Genomic DNA, 18343 nt, shown 5'->3' on the forward strand with positions numbered 1-18343 from the left:
TAAACAAATTTGGAGGGGCGACATTTGCTTTCTCCCGTTTGCCAGCAGCCTCTCCTGATCACGGTGACGTTTGCTGGATAACCCTGGGAGGCCTCACGGTTAGGTCCACCAGCTCCTGCAGAACCCATTTGTGCATCCTGCCAGGCTTTTCCCCACAGGCCCCAACGTGCCCCCCTGGCCCTACGAAAAAGACCCTTTGTCCGCAGAGGGGAGGCCACGTTGAGTTGGATTTCCCCAAGGACACAGCGAGCGGTGAGACCACGTACATGTACAGAGTTTTATTGTCCACAGGGTGCCACAGCCACAGAGGGCCTTGTCTGCCTTCTCCACGCTCGGGTGTCCTGAGTGCTGCTCGGGCCCTGGAAAGCTGCAACAAGACAGACAGAGCTGTGAGCAGCCAGCCCAGGCAGCTGTGCCCCCTGCCACCCTGGAGCTGCTCTCCAGATTCTCCAGATCACTCCTTGATGGTTGCTCAAGCTTTTGAAGGAACTCGGAGGCAGGTTGCAAGGAAAAGCCCTGCGTCCCTGTCTACCCCATCTTCAGCCATGGGACACAGCACGGTGTCTGCCCTGTTCTGCAAAGGCAGGGCCCGGAGGAAAGACGAAAGAGAAAGCAGAGGCCCCTACAGCTCTCTGGTCAGGAAAGGGAGCGGGAAGTTCCAGTACGGGCTCTCACCAGGGATTTCGAAGGTCGATGGGTGCAGCCTCTGCCCGTTCTCTAGGAAGCCTCTCCTGGCTATGGTACGGAGCCTCTCCAACTTTGGGGGGGCGTATCTGGCCTAGGGCAAGACAGGAAGGCACAAGTTCACGGGGGTCCAAAAAGATGCCTTCTGTTGCCCCTCAGCCAGCTGGGACAGGGGGAAGGGGAGAGGCAGTGGGTGGCCAGGAGGGATGGCCATGGCCCAGTCCCGGCCAGCCCCACATGCAGCACCGCGCACTCCCCTGAGGGAGCCCGGGCAGGGCCCTGACGTCTCGCTGGAGCACAGCTTACTTACCAGGTGAGTGCAGAGCGCATCCTGCAGCTCTTGTGCACCCAGCCTCTTGCAGAGAGAGATGATCTCCCGTGGCCGCCTCAGCCCCATAAATGGAACACAGAGCCTGAAGGTGATCTTGCACATCTGAAGAAGAGAGTTGTGCCGTCATTCCTCCTCCAGCAGCGTGTGTGGGACCTGCCCAGGGAGCTCAGCCAGCCATGCCTCGGCCGTGGCCACGCAGCTTTCTGGGGCTTTGGGAGCAAGCTCCAAGGGCACTTACGCTGGCAACTGCAAAGTCGGGATCCCGGAGGTGCAGGAAAAGGCTGACCCATGTTTCCGCCACTTCTCCGGCAAAGAACGACCGCTTGCTCGAGGCTGAGGAGGCCAGGACTGAATAGAGGCGCAAGGCCGAGTAGCGAAGGTACTCTTCTTCCTGCAAGCAGAAAGCCGTTTGTCAGCTGGGTAACGAGGCCGAAGCAGGCACTCAGCCAGCAGAGGCCATCCAGGCGGCGCGTGCAGGCCCCTGCCCATCCCACGCTTCTCAGAGCAGCGGCAGCAAGAGCTGGCTTCACTCACAGACTCGAAGAACATCTTGGTGGCCCTGGCGATGTCTTCAAAGGCCGATCCCAAGTTCACTGCCTGCAGCACCCTCACGAGCTCAGCTAGCGCCAGCATGCTTTCTGCAACCACCTCGGGACAGGCAGTGTCCGCCAGGCTCTGTTGCAGCACCTGGACAACTTGTCTCCCGTGCTTCCGCACCTGCAAAGCCAAAGACGTGCACAGACTTTTTTACTCTGACGTTTGGCACCCAATTTGCCCTCGGCAGCCCTGCTGGCATCAGGGAAAGGAGCCCTGCTTTTGCCTTTGCCGCTCTGTCCAGGCCCTTGAAGCAGCTCTCCCCCAGGGTCTTGCTAGGGAGGGGAATATCCCTGCAGTCAGAGTGCAGGGAAATCCGTCTCACCTCCACGGGCATGCTGCCGGCTGCGTTGCCCAGAGCTCTCGCTGCCAGCTGCCTTATGGTGCTGCTTCGGTGCTGTGCTTTCTCAGCCAAGACACGCAGAATCTTCAGGACGTTCCTCTTCTCAAGAGGCGGCTCCTTCATCAGCTGCAACAGAGCAACACAGCCACGAGAGTCAGGACACAACCTCAGCCCAGGCACAGCACACAAGCAGGCTTCGCACAAAGGAGTCTCGATGGGGACGCTTGCTTCTCATCTCTCCCCACAGCAAGAGGCAGCCCAAGCAGCAATGTCTTTCAGAAAAGCCCTGGGGAGCCCCCCTGCCCTCCTACTGCCTCACCTCAGCAAAGAAAGCCATGGCCGTCAGCTGCAGGTTTGCTGATGGGTGGTGCAGCCACTGGGAGAAGATCTCAATCAGCTCCTGGGAGATGAGCTGGGCACGGAGCAGGACACTGCACAAAGAGCACAAGGGGCAACGCCCGGTCAAGTGGGAAGGCTGCAGGCTGCCACCGCGGACTTCCCCTCCTCCAGCACAGGCACTGCTCTGCCCTGCACAGAGCTCCCCGAGCACGCAGGAACGGGCCCCGGCAGCCGTTCCCCTGGGCGCAGCCACCGAGAGGAAGGCGAGATGCTGCCCTGGGGCTCTCACCTCGTCAGGAGGCACATGCCCTCGGCATAAGTGCGGGGGCTCTCCAGCAGCGCCGACATTTTCTGCCTCCAGAACGGCCTCAGCCAGCTCTTCTCAGTGCATTTGCTCAGCACTGCCGTGAGAGTTTTGCAGAAAGGCCTGGGAAAGAGCAAGAGCCAGAGAAGTCTCAGATCAGAGCAGTGTTCCGCAGGGATCTTACAGAACTTACAGGGACTTAGCAGAGCAAGAATGCTCAGCAGCTTTACGAGCCGCTTCTTCACTCATCCCAAGCTCCAGCGATGGAGAGAGAGGCAAAGAAGTGCAGAGGCAACGCTCTGTAGCCACCAGGTCTGTGGCAAAAGCCGGCCAAAAAAGCAACTGTCTATTTAAGCCCTGGCAAGGTGCCCTGTTGTGTTGTGTTGTGTTGTGGGGGGACTGATGTGAGCACTCAAACCTCCCCAGGGAGGCAGCACCGCCTGAGTGCAATGCTTGGTGCACCCTGACAGGCCGGGAATTACACCGGCAGAGCCTCCACGGCAGGAAAGCACAGCTGCCCGTGGCCAGAGCTGGGCCACAAACCCTGCGAGGATGTGGCAGCTGTGCTTGTGCTCCCTGGGAGTCACCGCCCAGGAAGACCCTCAGCACACAGACATCTCTACCACAGTGAAAACCAACTTTGCACAAGCCATCGTGCAAGAATGACAGAGAGAAAAACAGAGAAAAGAAAGCCCCAAACAAACAGGGATGGGAGGAAAAAAGCAAATCTGCAGCCTCAAGTGGCCTCCCGCCTAGGAAGCAGGACAGGAAACAACCAAGCATGCTTGGCTAGGCAATTCAAGACCCCTTGCCCTGCCCCTCCTGCTCCTGACCTGCACACGTTGCCCTCTTGCCGCTGATCCTCAGCGTGCCCTCTCCAGGGGCTGAGGGGCGCAGACAGCATCTCTTCCCCCAGTGCCTTGCTGAGCTGCAGCAGGAGCCCAGGGAGGAGGGAGGGAAGCAAGCACTGGACCCCCTCCTTGGACTGCACGGACACCATTACGGAGATGGCACGGGTGACCTGCAGGGAAATGAGAGCACCCGACAAGCACCTGTTAAACAAGAGCTTTGCCACCAGCCCCGGCCCGCTGGCTGCCTGGGGCACTTCTACTGCCTGCACGCCCCGTCTCCGGGACAGCCTTGCAGCCTGGGAGCAGCGGCTGTCCCGGCCGTCCCGAACTGCTACTGCTGAGACACTGCAGCAGAGACGCTTGCAAAGGGCACCCAACGCCTTGCCCTCGGACTGGGAGTGGGGGAGCAGGCACAAAGCCTCTGCCACCGAACGTACAGTCAAGGACTCCGGAGAAGGCTGGTGGGCGTGCAGCCTGCGAGTGGGCGAGCTGGGCTGGGAGCTGTCGTCTCCCACTCTGTTCAGCTTCCTCGCTAAGTGCTTCAGCACACCGAGGCCAATGCTGGCTCTCCCCAGAGTCCTCCACAGCTCCAGTGTGTTTCTGCCAAGAGATGTGCAACCATGAGCCTGTATGCTCTGTTACCAGTGCTACAAGCACACCTCCGACATTTGGCTGGAGGAGAAGGAGCTGCTGCTCCCCTTGGATCGCCCTAGGGGAGGGGAGGCAAGCTACGGCTCTCTGAGCCCAGCAGGAAAGGGAGGAGCGCATGTACCTGTCCAGAGGCACAAACTTCTCAAGGATGACGTTTATCGTGAGCTCCCGGTGATGGCGGGCCAGGATCAGCACCGCTTGCTGCACAAAGTACACGAACGAGGGCTCCAGCATGGACTCTGTGCAGGTGTGCAGGGCGGAGACGATTCCTCGCACCTGAAAGAAGCAGGGGAGAAAGAACGTCTTGGCACGGGAACATGGACGTTCAGCCCATGAGCCACGCCTGCTCCCTTGCCACGCTTTCACGCTCGAAGGCGAAATTTCACCCCTAGCACCCTGCCCGAGCCCTGACTCTGCCCCGAGAGCTTCTTTAGCACACAACCGGCAAGATGTGTGGTGCGACAGCCAAAGCGAGAAAGTCCAAGGCATGGAAAAAGGTCTCTTACGTCTGGACCAATGTCCTTTCCCCAGGTTTCCAGAAAGGTGAGCATCCAGTGGCCTGCAGCACACACGCGGCTTCCTCTGGCACGCCGGAAGGGCTCCTGGATGGCATTCATGAAGTCTGCAGCCTGTTTTTTGGGGACGTTTTTGCAAACGACCTGGAAAGATGCAGGAACCAGGAGAGATCGAGATCCCGTCACGGCTCCGCTCCAGCTCTTCAGAACATAAGGCAAGCTTGAGGGCACTCCTTACCTCTGCGATTTGGATGGAGGTCCGGAGCTGCTGAGAGGTGTTGCTGCGAGCACTCAGCCCCTCACACAAGCTCGCAGGGTCGTCTGTCTCCAACAGCCTGTTCGTGGCCTTGGCTGGAACGAGCACGGGGAGAAAAGGGAAGTCCCACTTAGGGCAACTGAACTTCCCTTCCCAGCCTTTGCTGAAGGCCAGGGGAGTCAGTCTTGAACTCGCTGCAGCGGGATGGCCCTTGCCAGGTTCTGAGTGCCCCCGGCTGCAGGAAACGCTGCTGGCAGGTGGCACTGGGTGGCCCTCTGCCAGGATCCCTCCCCAGCTGGCTGGGGAGGTGGAGGACGAACAGGCTGGGGACAGGACAGCAGCCGAGCACCGTGCCTCTCCTTTCCCTCCTGGCGGCAGGGCCCAGCCCCCGCGGGGGATCCCGCTAGGGCCAGGCGGGGCAGAGGGCCGGCAGGCGCCTGCTCTACTCACACTCACCTTGGATGTGGAGAAGGGAGCTGAGGCAGGCAGCGGCCAGCTGGCGGGAGCTGCTCATGGGCTCACAGGTCAGAGGCCCCAGCAATCCCGCCAAGGCGCCAAACGGCAGGTAGGCACCTCTTGTCTGCAGGGGCGAGAGGAAGAACAAGGGCTGGAGGTGGCCCCAGCACTCCCTTGCTTCTCCCAGCCGCGCCCTGCTCAGGCCAGGACTGGGCACAGGGGCCACCCCAGAGCGCTTCGCTGGGGGACCCCACAGCCCGTGCACAGCTGGGCAGAGCTGCCCTGCCAGGCCCCCTTGCAGCTGGGGGCACACGCTGGGCATCCTTCCTCACCTGAAAAGCCACTCCATCTCTGCAGTCCTCCAGCAGCTGGGCGCAGACCTGCAGGGCCCTCTTGCACACCCACGGCTTGTCCGAGGAGAGCCAGAACCACAGCACCTGGGGCAGAGCAGCTCTGTCTGCCAAGGGGCATCTTTCCCTTCCCGCCATCCCTCTCCATTTCCCTCCCCTCCCTTCCTGGCACTTGCCCTGAGGGCCTGCCCTGCGGCACTGCCCCACTCTCTTCAGATGCACCTGCTCCCACCCAGGAGCTTTTCCCTGCAGCCAGCTCCCTGCTGCAGCCAGCCAGGGGCTGCCTCTTGGCTTTCCCCCCTGCAGGGCCCACTTCTTGGCCTCCAGCACCCCATGGATACTCACCCCGGCGATGTCTACAAAGTCCACAGGGCTTGGCTTTGTCTTCAGCAGGACTGCCATGAGCCGGCCCAGAGCCTTCGTGGCCATGTGCAGGGACTGAAAGCGGAGGAGAGGGACGGAGATGCAGGATCACGGCTGCTGCCAGCACACAGCTTGTGCTGGGAAGGGACAGCAAGTTACCTGGAGCTGCAGCACTGCCTGCTCTGCGTTCCTGATCTTCCCAATCTGCTCAGCCGCTGAGGGAAGTGGCAGGATGGCCTGGCAGCAGTCAGACAGCAGGCTGAAAATTTCCTCGCTGCTGAACGAGGTCTCCAGCTTGCTGGCAAGGGGAAAAAACAAGACGAGGGAAAAAAAATATAAGAGGAGTTCCTAGCGCTCTGCAGAGAGGGTCACATGGCATCTGGGCTTGTCCTCATCAACAGCCCCAAATCCAGCCAGCCTAGGCTGTGTCAGGGAATGCTGCTCTTTGGGAGCTCCCCGACAGGAGGAACATCATCCCGCCTCACAGCCCCCGCAGCTCCTCGCTCTTACCTCCACTGCTCCAGGGCCAGAATCACCTTCAGGTGCAGGGACGCTGCCGGGAAGTCCCAGAGAGTCGTCTTCATCAAGTTCTGCAAGAGAAAGTTGCCAAGTGGGCATTGGGCACAGGAGAGCTCTCGCACCCTGCCCGGGGACGGGCACTCCTGCCAGACACTGGCTGCAGCACTCAGGAGCTCCCACAGGGGCGCTGCAGGATGGAGCAGCTCCCCAGCGGCTGCCCAGCCATGGCCACTGCCTGCCAGCACCCAAGGGCCCCCCCACCAGCTGGGGACACGGCTCCAGGAGCTCAGGAGCTCCCACGCGGCTGAGGGAGACCTTCCTGCCTCCTGGCATGGCCCCAAACTCCCCTGCAAGACAGCCCTGGCTCTGGGCACTCACCTGCAGGATCAGCAGCAGCTTTTGCTTCAGGACAGGATGGAAGCTGCCCAAGTTCCCCACAGCTTGGACGGCACAGCCGACCTCAAGGATGCTCTGCGCCACGGCAAGATTGGTCTGCAAGTTCTGGGGCCCAAGAGAGAAGAAGAAAACCCTTGGAACTGGAGGAAGGGCCACGGGCTGCGAGAGGAACATGTGCACGCGGGGGAAATCTAGGGGAAGGGCTTGGATCTTCCTGCTGGGACAAACCATTCCTCGGGGGACCTTTGGAAAGAGACGGCCCCTCTCAGGATGCCCTAGCACGGAGGGCTTGGAGCTGGGACTGCACCCAGCAGCCCTGCCCCTACACGCCCCGAGCTCTCACCTGGCTGCTGGAGATGGAGAGCAGCAGGATGTTGCCCGCGATGTCTGCCTCCACATGGGCGAGCAGTTGTTCCTTGGAGGCACGCAGTGCCATGCTGCTGTGGGCGAGCATGACAGCACTGCAAGTGGCCTCAGCTCTCCTGCTGGCCTGGGGCGTCTGCGTTGCAAGAGATGCTGTGAGACGTCCGCCCCATGGCCCCCCACAGCCCACAATGAAAAGCAGGTGGAAGACAGCCAGGGAGGGAAACCCCAAACACCTCACCTTCCTGCGTCTGGAAACCCTCAAGCCCCGGCCACTGCACAAGGTGGCAGCAAATGTTGTTAAAGTCTCCAAGACCAGGCCGAAGTGGCTGTCGGCGGCTTGGCAGACGAGAGAAATGATTCCCTGCAACAAGAGACCGAGGGACAGTCGGCATGGGCCCAGCCGTTCAGTCATGGCCAGCCACAGTGGCGGGCAGCGATGAGGAGCTGGAAAAGGCCTGGAGCAGGGCCCAGGGACAGAGCAGGGAAGCTCACCTGGGCCTCAGATGGCTCCTCAGGTTGTGCTCTCATCAGATGGTGCAGCAGGTTCTCTTGGACGTGTGGGAGTTCCTGACAAGCTGCCAGCGTCGTCCCAAGAGCCTTGTATAGGAAAGCCTGCAAGGGAACAAGCCGAGCCCGAGATGCAGCAACAGCCTGGCGTGCTGCAACGGGGCCAGCGCACGGGGAGCAGCAGAGCCCGGACGCAGGGATGGGCTTTCGCCAGCCCCGCTCAGCACGAGAGGAGGGAAAGGCCGCGGGGGGCAAGGGCCGGGGAAGCAGCGCAGACAGCCCTCGTGGGCAAGCACCGCCTGCAGCCCCAGCCCCAGCCCCGCACGTGGGCGGGGGCCCCGTGGCTGCGCTGCCAGGGGAGAGCCGGGCAGGGAACCGACCTTCTCCCCAGAGCTGCTGGGAGAGCTGTCCAGCCGCTGGCTCAGCACACAGCTCAGGCGCTTGATCCAGGCGTCGTCCCCGATGGTTTCCAGGGATGCCCTCAGGAACTGCAGGAGAGAACAGGAGAGGAAGCGAATGCTTCTTGGCCTTTGACAAGCAGGAAGAGGCAGTGCCAAGGCACACGGCCACGCCAGAGTGGCCTTCCACGAGAGCTGTGGCCCGTGGGAGAAGGGAGACAGATGCAGGAGGAGGAGGAGGAGTGGGGTGCCTGGGAAACACCCCTGCCACCTCTCTATGCTACGCCTCCCAGGGCTGCAGTACCTGAAGCAGACGGCGCTCCCACTCGGCAGCGTCTGGGATGTTCCCCTTTCCTCCTAGCAAGAAGACAAAAACCTTGCTTGGGACCAAGCCACAACAGAAGAGCTGCTGCAAAGCTGGCCTGGCCCAGGGAAGCTGGTGGCTGCACCCGCTCCAGAGGCAGCCGTCCGTCCCTCCCCACAAGCACCGCCCCAGCAGGGCCATGGAGGTGCCACCAGGACCAGCACGCTGTCCAAGGGGACGGGAAGGGCCCCATCCATGCGCCGGGACGAATGGATCGCTGTGGGACCGCTCCCCCCAGCTTCAGTGCTGGCTCCCGGGCAGAGAAACGAAACGGCAGCAGAACAAGCTCTGGGCACCAGGCGGGGATTCCCCTTAGCCATGCTGGGAAGCTGACTTGCCATGCCCTCCCTCCCTCTCCCCCTCCCCAGCAGCACTTTACCTTGGAGGTACTGCAGCAGCAGGGGAATCTCGGTGTTCCACGTGGCCCCCACAGCTGCGTGGATCCTGCTGTGGAGGCTCTGCAGCACCAGCAAGGCAGCAGCTTGGAGTTCACTGCCCGCAAAAGGAGACCCCGCCACCACCAGCAGGCGAGCCAGCAAGTTGTGCGGAGTCAGCGTCATGTCTGCGGGGAGAAAGAAATGCTGGGTGAGATGCCGAGCCACACCGTGCCCTGCCACGCTGCCGTCCCTGCAGGACGCAGACCCCGAGGTCAGCAGAGCTCCTTGGGGGAGTTGCTACTCCTACCTTGCAACAGGGCGTTGAGGACATCGGGATCCAGTTCGTGATGCTCGTGCCCTGCTGTCAGCTCATTTCTCTCAGCCAGGGCGTGGAGACAGCACGAGAGGGGGATCAGCATGCCCGTGTACTTGGCTGGCATCACATAGATCAGCAGCCTCGGCCACAGGAGCTGTAGGCAATGAGACAATTCAGCCCGTCAGCATTTCTGCCTCAGCTCAGAGATGGGGAGGATGGTGTGCATCTCCCTGAGCACTTCAGAGCATGCTGGGGCAGAGCTTTCAGGTGTGCAAAGGGGGCTAGGAACAAATGGCCTGAAGGAGAGGGGAGGAGAGGAGCAGCAGCAGGACAGAGGAGGACTTACTTTGGCCATCCCTCTCACAGAGATGTCCAGGGACCCCAGGACGTCCATGCACAGCCCTTGGAGAGCTCCTTCTTCCTGGGCTTCCTGGGCAGACAGGAGTCCCGCAGCCTGCAAGACAACATTGGGAACCCCCCGCCCCGCTTGCTCTCAGTTCCTGCCCCAGAAGGCTCAGGCGTGGCCCCAGCAGGCTCCCATGCCAGCCTCCTGGCAGCAGATCTCCCCAGGGAAGATGTTGCACGCTGGCCTTACCCTTCTGCTCGAGCTCCGGCTGAACTCGCTGAAGATGTAGCCCACAATGTCCCACGCTGAGCAGCTCTGGGCATTGGCACTGAGCAGCTCCCTGATGAAGTGCAGAACTGCCCTCCTCACCTGCCAGGGGTCAAGTGTGCTTAGCACAGGGCCACGGGGACCTGCCCACGCTGGCAGCGGCATCACCTCTGGCTGTCAGCCCTCCCTCCGGTAAACACGAAGGAGCAGGGAAATGGCTGGCTAGGTCCGAGCCCTTCTAGTTCAGCCTTGCCAGGCTCTGCCTCTGCCCTGAGGGAAAAGGTTGCTCTCCCACCCCGACCCCGACCCCGACGGCACAGTCCCTTCCCAAAGCAGCTCACCCGGATGCTGGGGTCCCTGCACACACTCTTGACAGCCTCCACCACCTGGGGCAGCTTCTCTGCCATAGCGGGCTCTGCAAGAGATCCAGTGAGGCATGCGTGGAGGCACAGCCCAGAGGGCGGAAGAGAGCCCTCCAAGCCCTGACCCCGCAGTACTGACCGTCACAGCGTGCCAGAGCACCGAGCAGACCCAGGGCTGCCACGCGCACGGCCTCCCTCTCGTGGCCCAGCTGGGACTCCAGGAACAGGATCGTCTCCTCTGGGCAGATGCGAGCTGTGGGGAGGAAATCCCATCCTGCATTAGCAAGCAGCTTACCCCCATTGCTGAGCTTTGGGAGAGAGCTGCCGGGACACCACGGGGCATTGCCACAGCTCCTCTCCTTACCTTGCAGCAGGATGCACTGGCTCAGCTCTGCCTTATGGTCCTGGCTGTGCTCTTTGGTGTCAGCAGTGAGCTGTGGGAACAAGGTGGGAACATGGTGGAGAAAGTCCCAGCAGCATTGAGAGGGCCCGAAAAGAAACGGCGCTGCCAGCTCTCATCTCCCTGGGCACTCGTGGCAAGAGGACCCCCAGCCAAAACCCAGCCCACCCCACAGCGTCCCCAGGGACCCACACACAGGTCTGGAGCACCCGGGAGCCACCCAGGAGCCGAGGCCGAGCAGCATTCAAAGACTCGGGGCTCTGGAGTCCTCCCGAGACTCAGCCAAGAGGGAATTGCTGTGGCTGTGTGGCTGCAGGCTCCCCTTACCTCGCTGTACACGACACTGCTGATGGCAAGACACTTGCCCTTGGGGACGGGGATCTGAACTTGCTCCAGGGCCTCCAGGAAAGAAAGGAGGCTCTGCAAGAGAACAGGAGAGGAAGAAAGGGCCGAAGCCATGTCAAGCCACTTGCGAATGGAGCAACTGTGCACAGCCACAGAGCTCCCTGTGCAAACAGCCCCTGAGCCCTCGTGCCACTTGCACAGACCCCACGGCCGTGCCAGGCCCTGCGCCACACCTCACCTTGGTCACCCTGGAGGCGTCTTGGACCGTCCGGTACTGGTGCAGGAGCCAGAGGAGCTGCTCCCAGACATGCTCCCGGTGCTCCTCCTTGTGCAGGAGGACACGCATCAAGGGAGTCATGGCCCCGATGACAGCTTGCTTGTCCTGGAGAGGAAGCGGGGAGACCCAGCGTCAAAGGCTGAAGGTCTGCCCTGCCCACAGAGAGGCCTTCCCCTTGCCCTTTTTCCCTCCCTCTCCCTCGCCCTTCTGCCCTGCAGGAGATGGGCTTGCTCTGGAGGGCAGAGAGGTTTTCCCCACCCCTCACCCCCCGCCCTGCCTGCCCAAATGCCCTGGGCTTCAGCTGCTTCCCTGCAGGGAGCCCCCAGCCCCAGGCACAGAGCCAGGCTGGGGCCTTCTGCAGCCAGCCCGCTGGGCACAGACAGAGGCACAGGCACAGGGGACATCCCTGCTGCCGTCCCCAGCTGGGAAAGCAGCACTTCTCACCTCTTCCTCCTGGCAGTCCAGCAAGGTGCTTGCCACAGAGCACAACACCTGGGCAAGGTTTTCATAGAGCTGCTCCTTCTCCGGAGCAGGCAAGGAGCATCCTTTCCAGGTGCAGATGTAAACGCTGACCACTTTGGCGCACTGCTCCAGAGCTGCACCAAGAGAAGAGAAAAAGGAGCCTGGAGCAGGGAAGGGAGCGGCACCCCCCGCCAGCCTGCTGGAAGCCCCATTTTTGCCCATCAGGGCACATTCACCCGGTAGGAAAGCCCAGGAAGGCAGCAAAGGGACCCAGGAGTTCCTGGGCACCTTCACCTCCAGCCCACAGAAACCTTCACCCACCCTTTCCAGGTGCCCCCAACGCTTTGGGATGGCAGCAGCGTGGGCTCAGGCCCGCCATGCCCGCTCTGAGACCAGAGCGAGGTGCCAGGGGCTGCCCTGCCCCTGCCCCTGCCCCTGCCCCTCCCCAGGGTCCACTCACCACCGCAGGCAGCACGCAGGATCCGGCCGCTCCCTAACTGGCCCACCACGGTGCGCAGCCCCAACAGCACCACGCGCATGAAGGGGATGCACTGCAGGGCTGCGAAGAGAACGGAGAGTGGCCACGGTCAGAGCCCCCAGCCGGCACTGGCAGCGAGGGAGGAGGCGCTGCAGCCACGGTGCCCCCCAGCTCAGCACGGCTTGCGTGGAGAGGGGAAGGATCCCTTTCTATCCCAGCTCTCCCAGCCTGGCCCAAAGCGGGAGGGGAGGGAGGGAGGGAGGATGGCGGTGCTGGACCGTACCGTTGGTGCTGAGGAGTTTGCCCACAGTGATGAGCACGAACTCCTTGGAGATCTGCCCTGGGGCATTCAGCTGGGCCAGGAGCTCGGCTAGCACGAAGCTGAAGTGGGAGCGGGCCAGAGCCACCAAGACGTCACTGGCAGCCACCTTCGTGTCTTCCGTCACGCCCTGAAAAAGAGGCTCAGGTTGGCTCAAGAGCCTCTGTGGGGCCCCAAGGCCAGCAAAACCTGTCTGTGTGCTCCGCATTGCCCTCCAATGCCTGGCAGGCTGCTCCCCTCGCCTTCCAAGAGCACCATCTCACCTGGTCAGCTGTCAGGTCCCAGGACACCTCTGCTAGCAGCCGGTTGACGACACCGCACTGCAGGCAGCTGTCATCACCCCACAAGACGCTCTCCAGCGCGCAGTACGTCTGCGCTCTGTCACCCTGGGGACAGAGCACCATAGGGATCAGTTGCACTTGCTTTGCTCCTCTTGCCAGCACGCCGCCAGCTGCCCGCCCTCGCTCTGCAGAGCCTAGGGATGTGCTGCTGGGGCTGGGAAGCTGCAATAGGGACACAAAGCCCCTGGCCTCTGGGCTTGGGCAGCCATGGGACCTTGGGATGGGGCCCGGGCAAAGGACTGCTCCTTGAGAAGCTCCAGGCTGGGCACTGCCCTGTGCCGGGGCTTCTGGACGAGAAAACCAGGAGGGCAGAGGTGCCACCAGGCACAGGCTCCCCCTGCTCCCCCCCCTGCATCATGGTGGGGAGCCCCCAGCTCACCTCCTCGTCTTGCAGGCGCTCTAGCAAAGTCTCAACACTGGCAGAGGTCGGGGCCGCTTCAGGGACAGGCCCTGGCACCCTGCCTCTGCCCTGGCGACGGCTACGTCTGGGCCAGCAGCCCACACCTGGAAGGAAGGAAAGAACGGAGCAGGTGGCATCGGTGCTGCTGGCCGCACCGATGATAGGGACCGATGGTAGGGACGAGGATCTTGGCCAGCTGGGAGAGAAATCTCCGCAGGAGACACAGCCCCAAGCAGCCTGCTGGGAAGGGTCCTGCTTCAGCCCCCAACCTCCCTCCCGCTGCCCCTCACCGCTAAGGGCTCTCAGCCTCTCCATCGCAGCAGGATGTCCCCAGATAGACACAACGCTCTCTCTGGGTCCTCCTCCTACCGGCCCCACAAGCAACTGGGCCACAGCTGGCACGCACGGCAGAGGGATGTAGGAGGGATACACTGTGACCTCAGCACCAGGGCCTGTTACCACACAGAGGGCCGCCCCTAGCTCATGGCTGAAGTAGACTTGAGGAGGAAACTTCTGCACCGAAATCCATCCTGGCAAACCTACCGTATCTTGGTCTGGTTGTCGCCTTTCACCACTTCTCCCCTGGGGTCATAGAATCACAGAACGTCCTGAGCTGGAAGGGACCCACGAGGATCACTGAGTCCAACTCCTGAGTCTCCAAAGTGTTATAAATGAGGCCTCAACTCAATCTGAATTTTGTAATGTTTATAAAACAAATATTTCTAAAAGGTAGAAAAGGCAAGTAAACAGCGCTGGGTGTGCGGGGAGCCTACGCTCCACCAACACGCACACACAAACATCAATTTTCTAAATATACAGCACATTGCTTTACATACTAAACCCAAGTATGCCTGTACATACGCACAATCAGGAAAGGTAACAAACAATCCTTTAAGTTCCATAACTTACTAAACAGTCTCCATTTCCCATTCCTTTTCTTGATTACATGCAAGTCTCCATTTTCCATTCCTTTTGAACAATATGTCTGGCTTTAAGTTGTCAAGCAACTCGGTCTTCAGGCCTTCTGTATCCCGTCGTTCTTCCCAGATCGAAGAAAAGCGTATCCATTTCCTTTTCAAGGCCAATAGGCCTGGGTCAAAAGGCACGTCCAGGTCAGCAGGGGGTGTAACAGCAAAAGCCTTGGATGGCTGTAGCAGCAGAGGGGCCCATGGCGTAGCAGAAGGATCAGTAAAGGAGCCCGCAGCTCCCTCACTGTCATCTTCTGTTCCCAGCCACCCATCTCCTAAAAATCTCCCTGTCTGTGTTTTTGTGTGTCCGTCACCACTAGAGGTGATGTTTAGACTCAGTTGCACTACTCTGTCATGTTCTGACCACCAGCAGCTACTGCTCCATTTTCTTCCTCTCTGCCTTTCAGTCCTTCACCACAAGCGTCAAGCTGGCCACACCTTCTGACACTGAACAGCTCAGTCTCCTCCCAGTCCCTGTTTTCCTCCTCTTTTCCTCTCTTTTCAGCCCTTCATCTGGCTGAATCAATATTTCCCTACCAATACTGTGCTGACACGAGCCAGTAAAGTGTTAAAAATATTTTAAAATGCCATCAGTTTTCAGGAACTACAAAGCACTGAAGACCAGCTACCACCACTACCATGTGGTCGTATGGGGTGGAAGTGGCTTGTAATACCGTTATGAATACTGAGACATCACCGCTCTAGAAGTGATATTTGGCCACCACTTGCTAGCAAGAGTAAAGAGGCAGACATTGAGTGGAGACAAGAACAGCCAATGTCTGGAAATCGCTGTCGGAGACTTCTGATGGAGAAAACTGGCCATAAATGACAGAGAAATCTGAAGAAGGGTTGCATGCAATGAGGTTATCCTTCAGCTGTGATATGTGGCATGCTTGAACTCAAATAAAATTTTCTATTATTGTAAAATTTTCTTGTGCATTCGAAGAATTATTTCAGCAATTGAAAAGTACTTCTTTGCCACCTAGCTGACTCAATACTTGGTAAACAGTTTTTTCTTGGAACTTCCTAATTAAATTAGTTTTGGACTGAATGCAAGCACAATAAAATCCAGCTCTAAAGGTCACGTTTTGGAAACATTATAAGCCACTTAACAACAGAAGCTTAGAAGGAGAATGCTTTCTCAGCCTTTATGGCTGCCTTGCAACACTGTAAAAGCACTGGGGCAGCAGTATTGCTGTAATTAAATATCCTTTGCAACAGCCCGGGGAAGCGGAAACACTCTGGTCGTCTAAGATGTGTAGTCATAGAGCAACGCTCTTGGGACTCTTGCATAAGGATTAACTCTTTCTCAGGCATTTTAATGTGACAACATCAGCTCCCACATATGTAGCTCAATCAACCAGCTTGTATTGATAAACTGATCAAATTTATATGTTTTATTGGTTGAAACTGAAAGGGAGGGAATTCTCGAAGCTGCCTGATGTGGGGTCCAGAAGATCTAGCTTTAACTATCTGAGACTGTTCCCTTCCTCACTCTGCCATGGTTGCACTTTCAAGGGTAAGGAAAGAAGCCACAACAGCAGGCAGACTCCCAGGTACATTACACATGAAGGCCTCCCAAACAGAAAGGAGAGCCTGACAGGCCAGGGACATCTCTGTCTGTCTCATCTGAGTCCTCCTGAGCCTGTTGGTCAGGGTCTCACCACCGCATCTACTTCACCAGAGAAAACAGCTCCTCAGCTACTGCTTGCTGTCTTGTTAGATACAGGTCCCTAGGTATTAATCTGAGAGCAACATTTGGTTCTCCACATGCAATACGAGCTTTGGTGCCCCCTAAGAATTCTTCAGTGATAAAAGGTAAAAGAAAACCTAGGGAAGTGGTCGCTCTGACAAGTTATTCTATGGGAATCAAACCTGCATAGGCAGCCATGTGATCTCAGTATCATTAAAAATATAGAAATAACACAGTTTCTTCAGTTTAAAAAATAAATTGTTAGCTAAGGGATAAAATATGCAAGAAGACAGGACAACTGTCTTTCCTTCAGGTTCACCTGGGCTTTGTGGTTGATTCAGGTCTCGTGCATCACCCATGAGGTGCCTGACTGCATTCAGGGCAGTTTGTGAATTTTTTGTCAAACATTTTGGCTGATACCAGGGGCTGAATAAGTATCAAAAGTAGGAAAAAGCTGCATAACTTGCACACTTAACTATGAAAGTAAAAGGTATAAGAATGCTCTATTTCCTGTGGAGGGAACACAGAAACACATTTAGAAAAGTGGCTTTCACGTTTCCTTGAGATATACAAGTTAATTCTACATATCTCAGCAGCTTAAATCTTCTAGGAATATTTGCTTCTTGACTGACATTGGAGAATTTCACAGTTGTTTGGCAGAATTTTTAAAATTTGGTCTTATAAGAGAGGCTAAGAGGTCTAGCTGAGAGCTACAACAGTTATCCTCTCTGTTTGGGGCATGGATGACAATACACAATTCACACTGCCCAGTGAGTAATACTCACACTTACTTGCTGCATTGCATTTCAAGGCTTGTATTAGATTCTAGTTCAAATACAAAGAGTAGGATTAGACTAATGTTGTAGGTTTATTTCTACATGGTTTAAAAATTAGCATTTGCTGGATTGTTTACAGCTTATTTGTGCGTTTAATACATTGAACAGTGATGTATGATTTAAGTCGCAAACTCCAGTACAATATTTCTACATCCTACAGGAATGCAGAAAATTTCCTCGCGCCCTCCCCCCCACTACATATTCGTACTTCTTATATCTGCCAGATGGTGTGGAGCAAATTATTCTAGCACTCAGACCATGTGAATTTTAAGCAGATGAATATAACAGTCTGCACAGCACTTTGCCTCCTTTTATCATTGACTGTGGTGCTGGTCTGTTTGATCACACCCCAGAACAAACAAATCTCATTAATCAGTGTTTTCCTTTTCTTACCCTTCGCTGCTTTTTCTTTTCCATTCACTTTTGGAGATTTTGGGGGAAGCTTTGTTTTTAGATGGAGATGAATTTTTTAGTTTGCTTGGTGCTTTTATTTAAAGGTGAATTTAGTGTTAAGGAAAGGTGCCTGCTTGCTAAAGATGAGAAATGGCGCTGTTTGTGTATTAATGAAACTTGGTCTGGACATCTATAATGGAAGATATCCAGTAGTAATCTACAGGTAATTACATCTCTATAGTTGAAAAGGTAATGTGATTTAAAATCCACATACCTTACATTAGTAGGACTCTTACTGAAGCTGTCATTGAAGATTACGAATTATGCTGCTTGGATATAGTTACCTCACCTGAGATGTCAGCGACATTAGCTAAGCAATAATTTGATGCCATCTTTTAATTTACTCTGCTGTGACTGAACTGCTCTCAAAGCATTCCTGACTTTCTGCTTTAATTTCGGATCACAGAGTTGTAAAAAGATTGGTCAGAAGGGACCTTTGGAGATCCTGCTGTCCATGCTCCATGTGAAGTGGGACTATTAACAGTGCCAGACCAGGTCAGCCTTGGCTTTATCTGGGTGAGCCTTGAAAACCCTGGAGGATGGGGATTTCTCTGTCTCCTTGAGGAAGCAGTGGTATGAATCTGCTCTAGTGCTGCAGTGTCCTCCTAGTGAGTTTTTCTTTCTGTCTAGCCCACATTTCCCTATCTGCAATTTGTGTCCATTGCCCCTTGTTGCATTTTCTGTCCCTACTGAGAAGAGTTTGGGTCCTTGTGACTCCCTTTCAAGCACTGTAGGCTGCTACTAGATTGCTGCTTAGCTCTTCTTTTCCAGACTGAGCAAGCTCAGCTCCCTCAGCTGCTCCTGGTTGCTTGCTGATGGCCAATGACCAACCACTCCTTGATGCCCCCATCTTGGTGGTCCTTGGACGGGCCCTCTCCACTTTCTCAACATCCCCTTCAAACTGTGGGCTCCAGAGCTGGGCTCAGACTCCAGATCTGCCCTGATGTACCTCACCAGCAGTGTCTGCATGCATCACACTCTTCACAGTTGACTTAAGAGAACAGGTGCTATTTAATAGCATTGGCAACTGTTCTTAAAGCAGTTTTCTTGTATTAGGACTTTGAACGAGAAAGATAGATGGTTCTTAGAGAACTGTTGTGGAATACAGAACTTTTG

At 57.3% G+C, this 18343-nt stretch overlaps 1 protein-coding gene across 1 annotated transcript; it reads right to left on the reverse strand.

The window, feature by feature from the left end:
* Window positions 1-263: 263 nt before the first annotated feature.
* On the reverse strand, window positions 264-13592 carry LOC113843504 (maestro heat-like repeat-containing protein family member 2B). The gene is made up of 38 exons (XM_072036787.1): window positions 13257-13592; window positions 12800-12922; window positions 12501-12666; window positions 12200-12298; window positions 11722-11873; window positions 11239-11382; window positions 10983-11075; window positions 10620-10689; window positions 10395-10508; window positions 10235-10308; window positions 9876-9995; window positions 9627-9734; window positions 9272-9434; window positions 8967-9149; window positions 8528-8580; window positions 8206-8313; window positions 7811-7930; window positions 7557-7679; window positions 7296-7451; window positions 6935-7057; window positions 6548-6627; window positions 6197-6335; window positions 6020-6112; window positions 5657-5761; window positions 5325-5448; window positions 4851-4963; window positions 4604-4756; window positions 4219-4373; window positions 3884-4046; window positions 3429-3616; window positions 2581-2718; window positions 2272-2383; window positions 1935-2078; window positions 1550-1732; window positions 1254-1406; window positions 995-1117; window positions 676-778; window positions 264-367 (listed from the first exon to the last, which is right to left on the reverse strand). Exons 1-38 carry the CDS (start codon window positions 13590-13592, stop codon window positions 279-281), a joined length of 4986 nt encoding a protein of 1661 aa, XP_071892888.1. The 3' UTR covers window positions 264-278.
* Between the last annotated feature and the right edge of the window lie 4751 nt (window positions 13593-18343).

The sequence above is a fragment of the Anas platyrhynchos genome, chromosome 4 (assembly GCF_047663525.1).
Source record: "Anas platyrhynchos isolate ZD024472 breed Pekin duck chromosome 4, IASCAAS_PekinDuck_T2T, whole genome shotgun sequence".
NCBI classification, from domain to species: Eukaryota; Metazoa; Chordata; class Aves; order Anseriformes; family Anatidae; genus Anas; species Anas platyrhynchos.

Bases quoted from the DNA above. Each gene is read 5' to 3' on its own strand.
- LOC113843504 (XM_072036787.1), bottom strand. From the start codon at position 13,592: ATGGAGAGGCTGAGAGCCCTTAGCGGTGAGGGGCAGCGGGAGGGAGGT. The intron at 11,874-12,199 runs GTGAGTGGACCC...CTCTTGGTGCAG, and splicing joins CCTGCGTGCTGCCTGCGGTG to CTCTGGAGCAGTGCGCCAAA. The intron at 10,509-10,619 runs GTAAGGAGAGGA...TCCTCCCCACAG, and splicing joins CCAGTGCATCCTGCTGCAAG to CTCGCATCTGCCCAGAGGAG.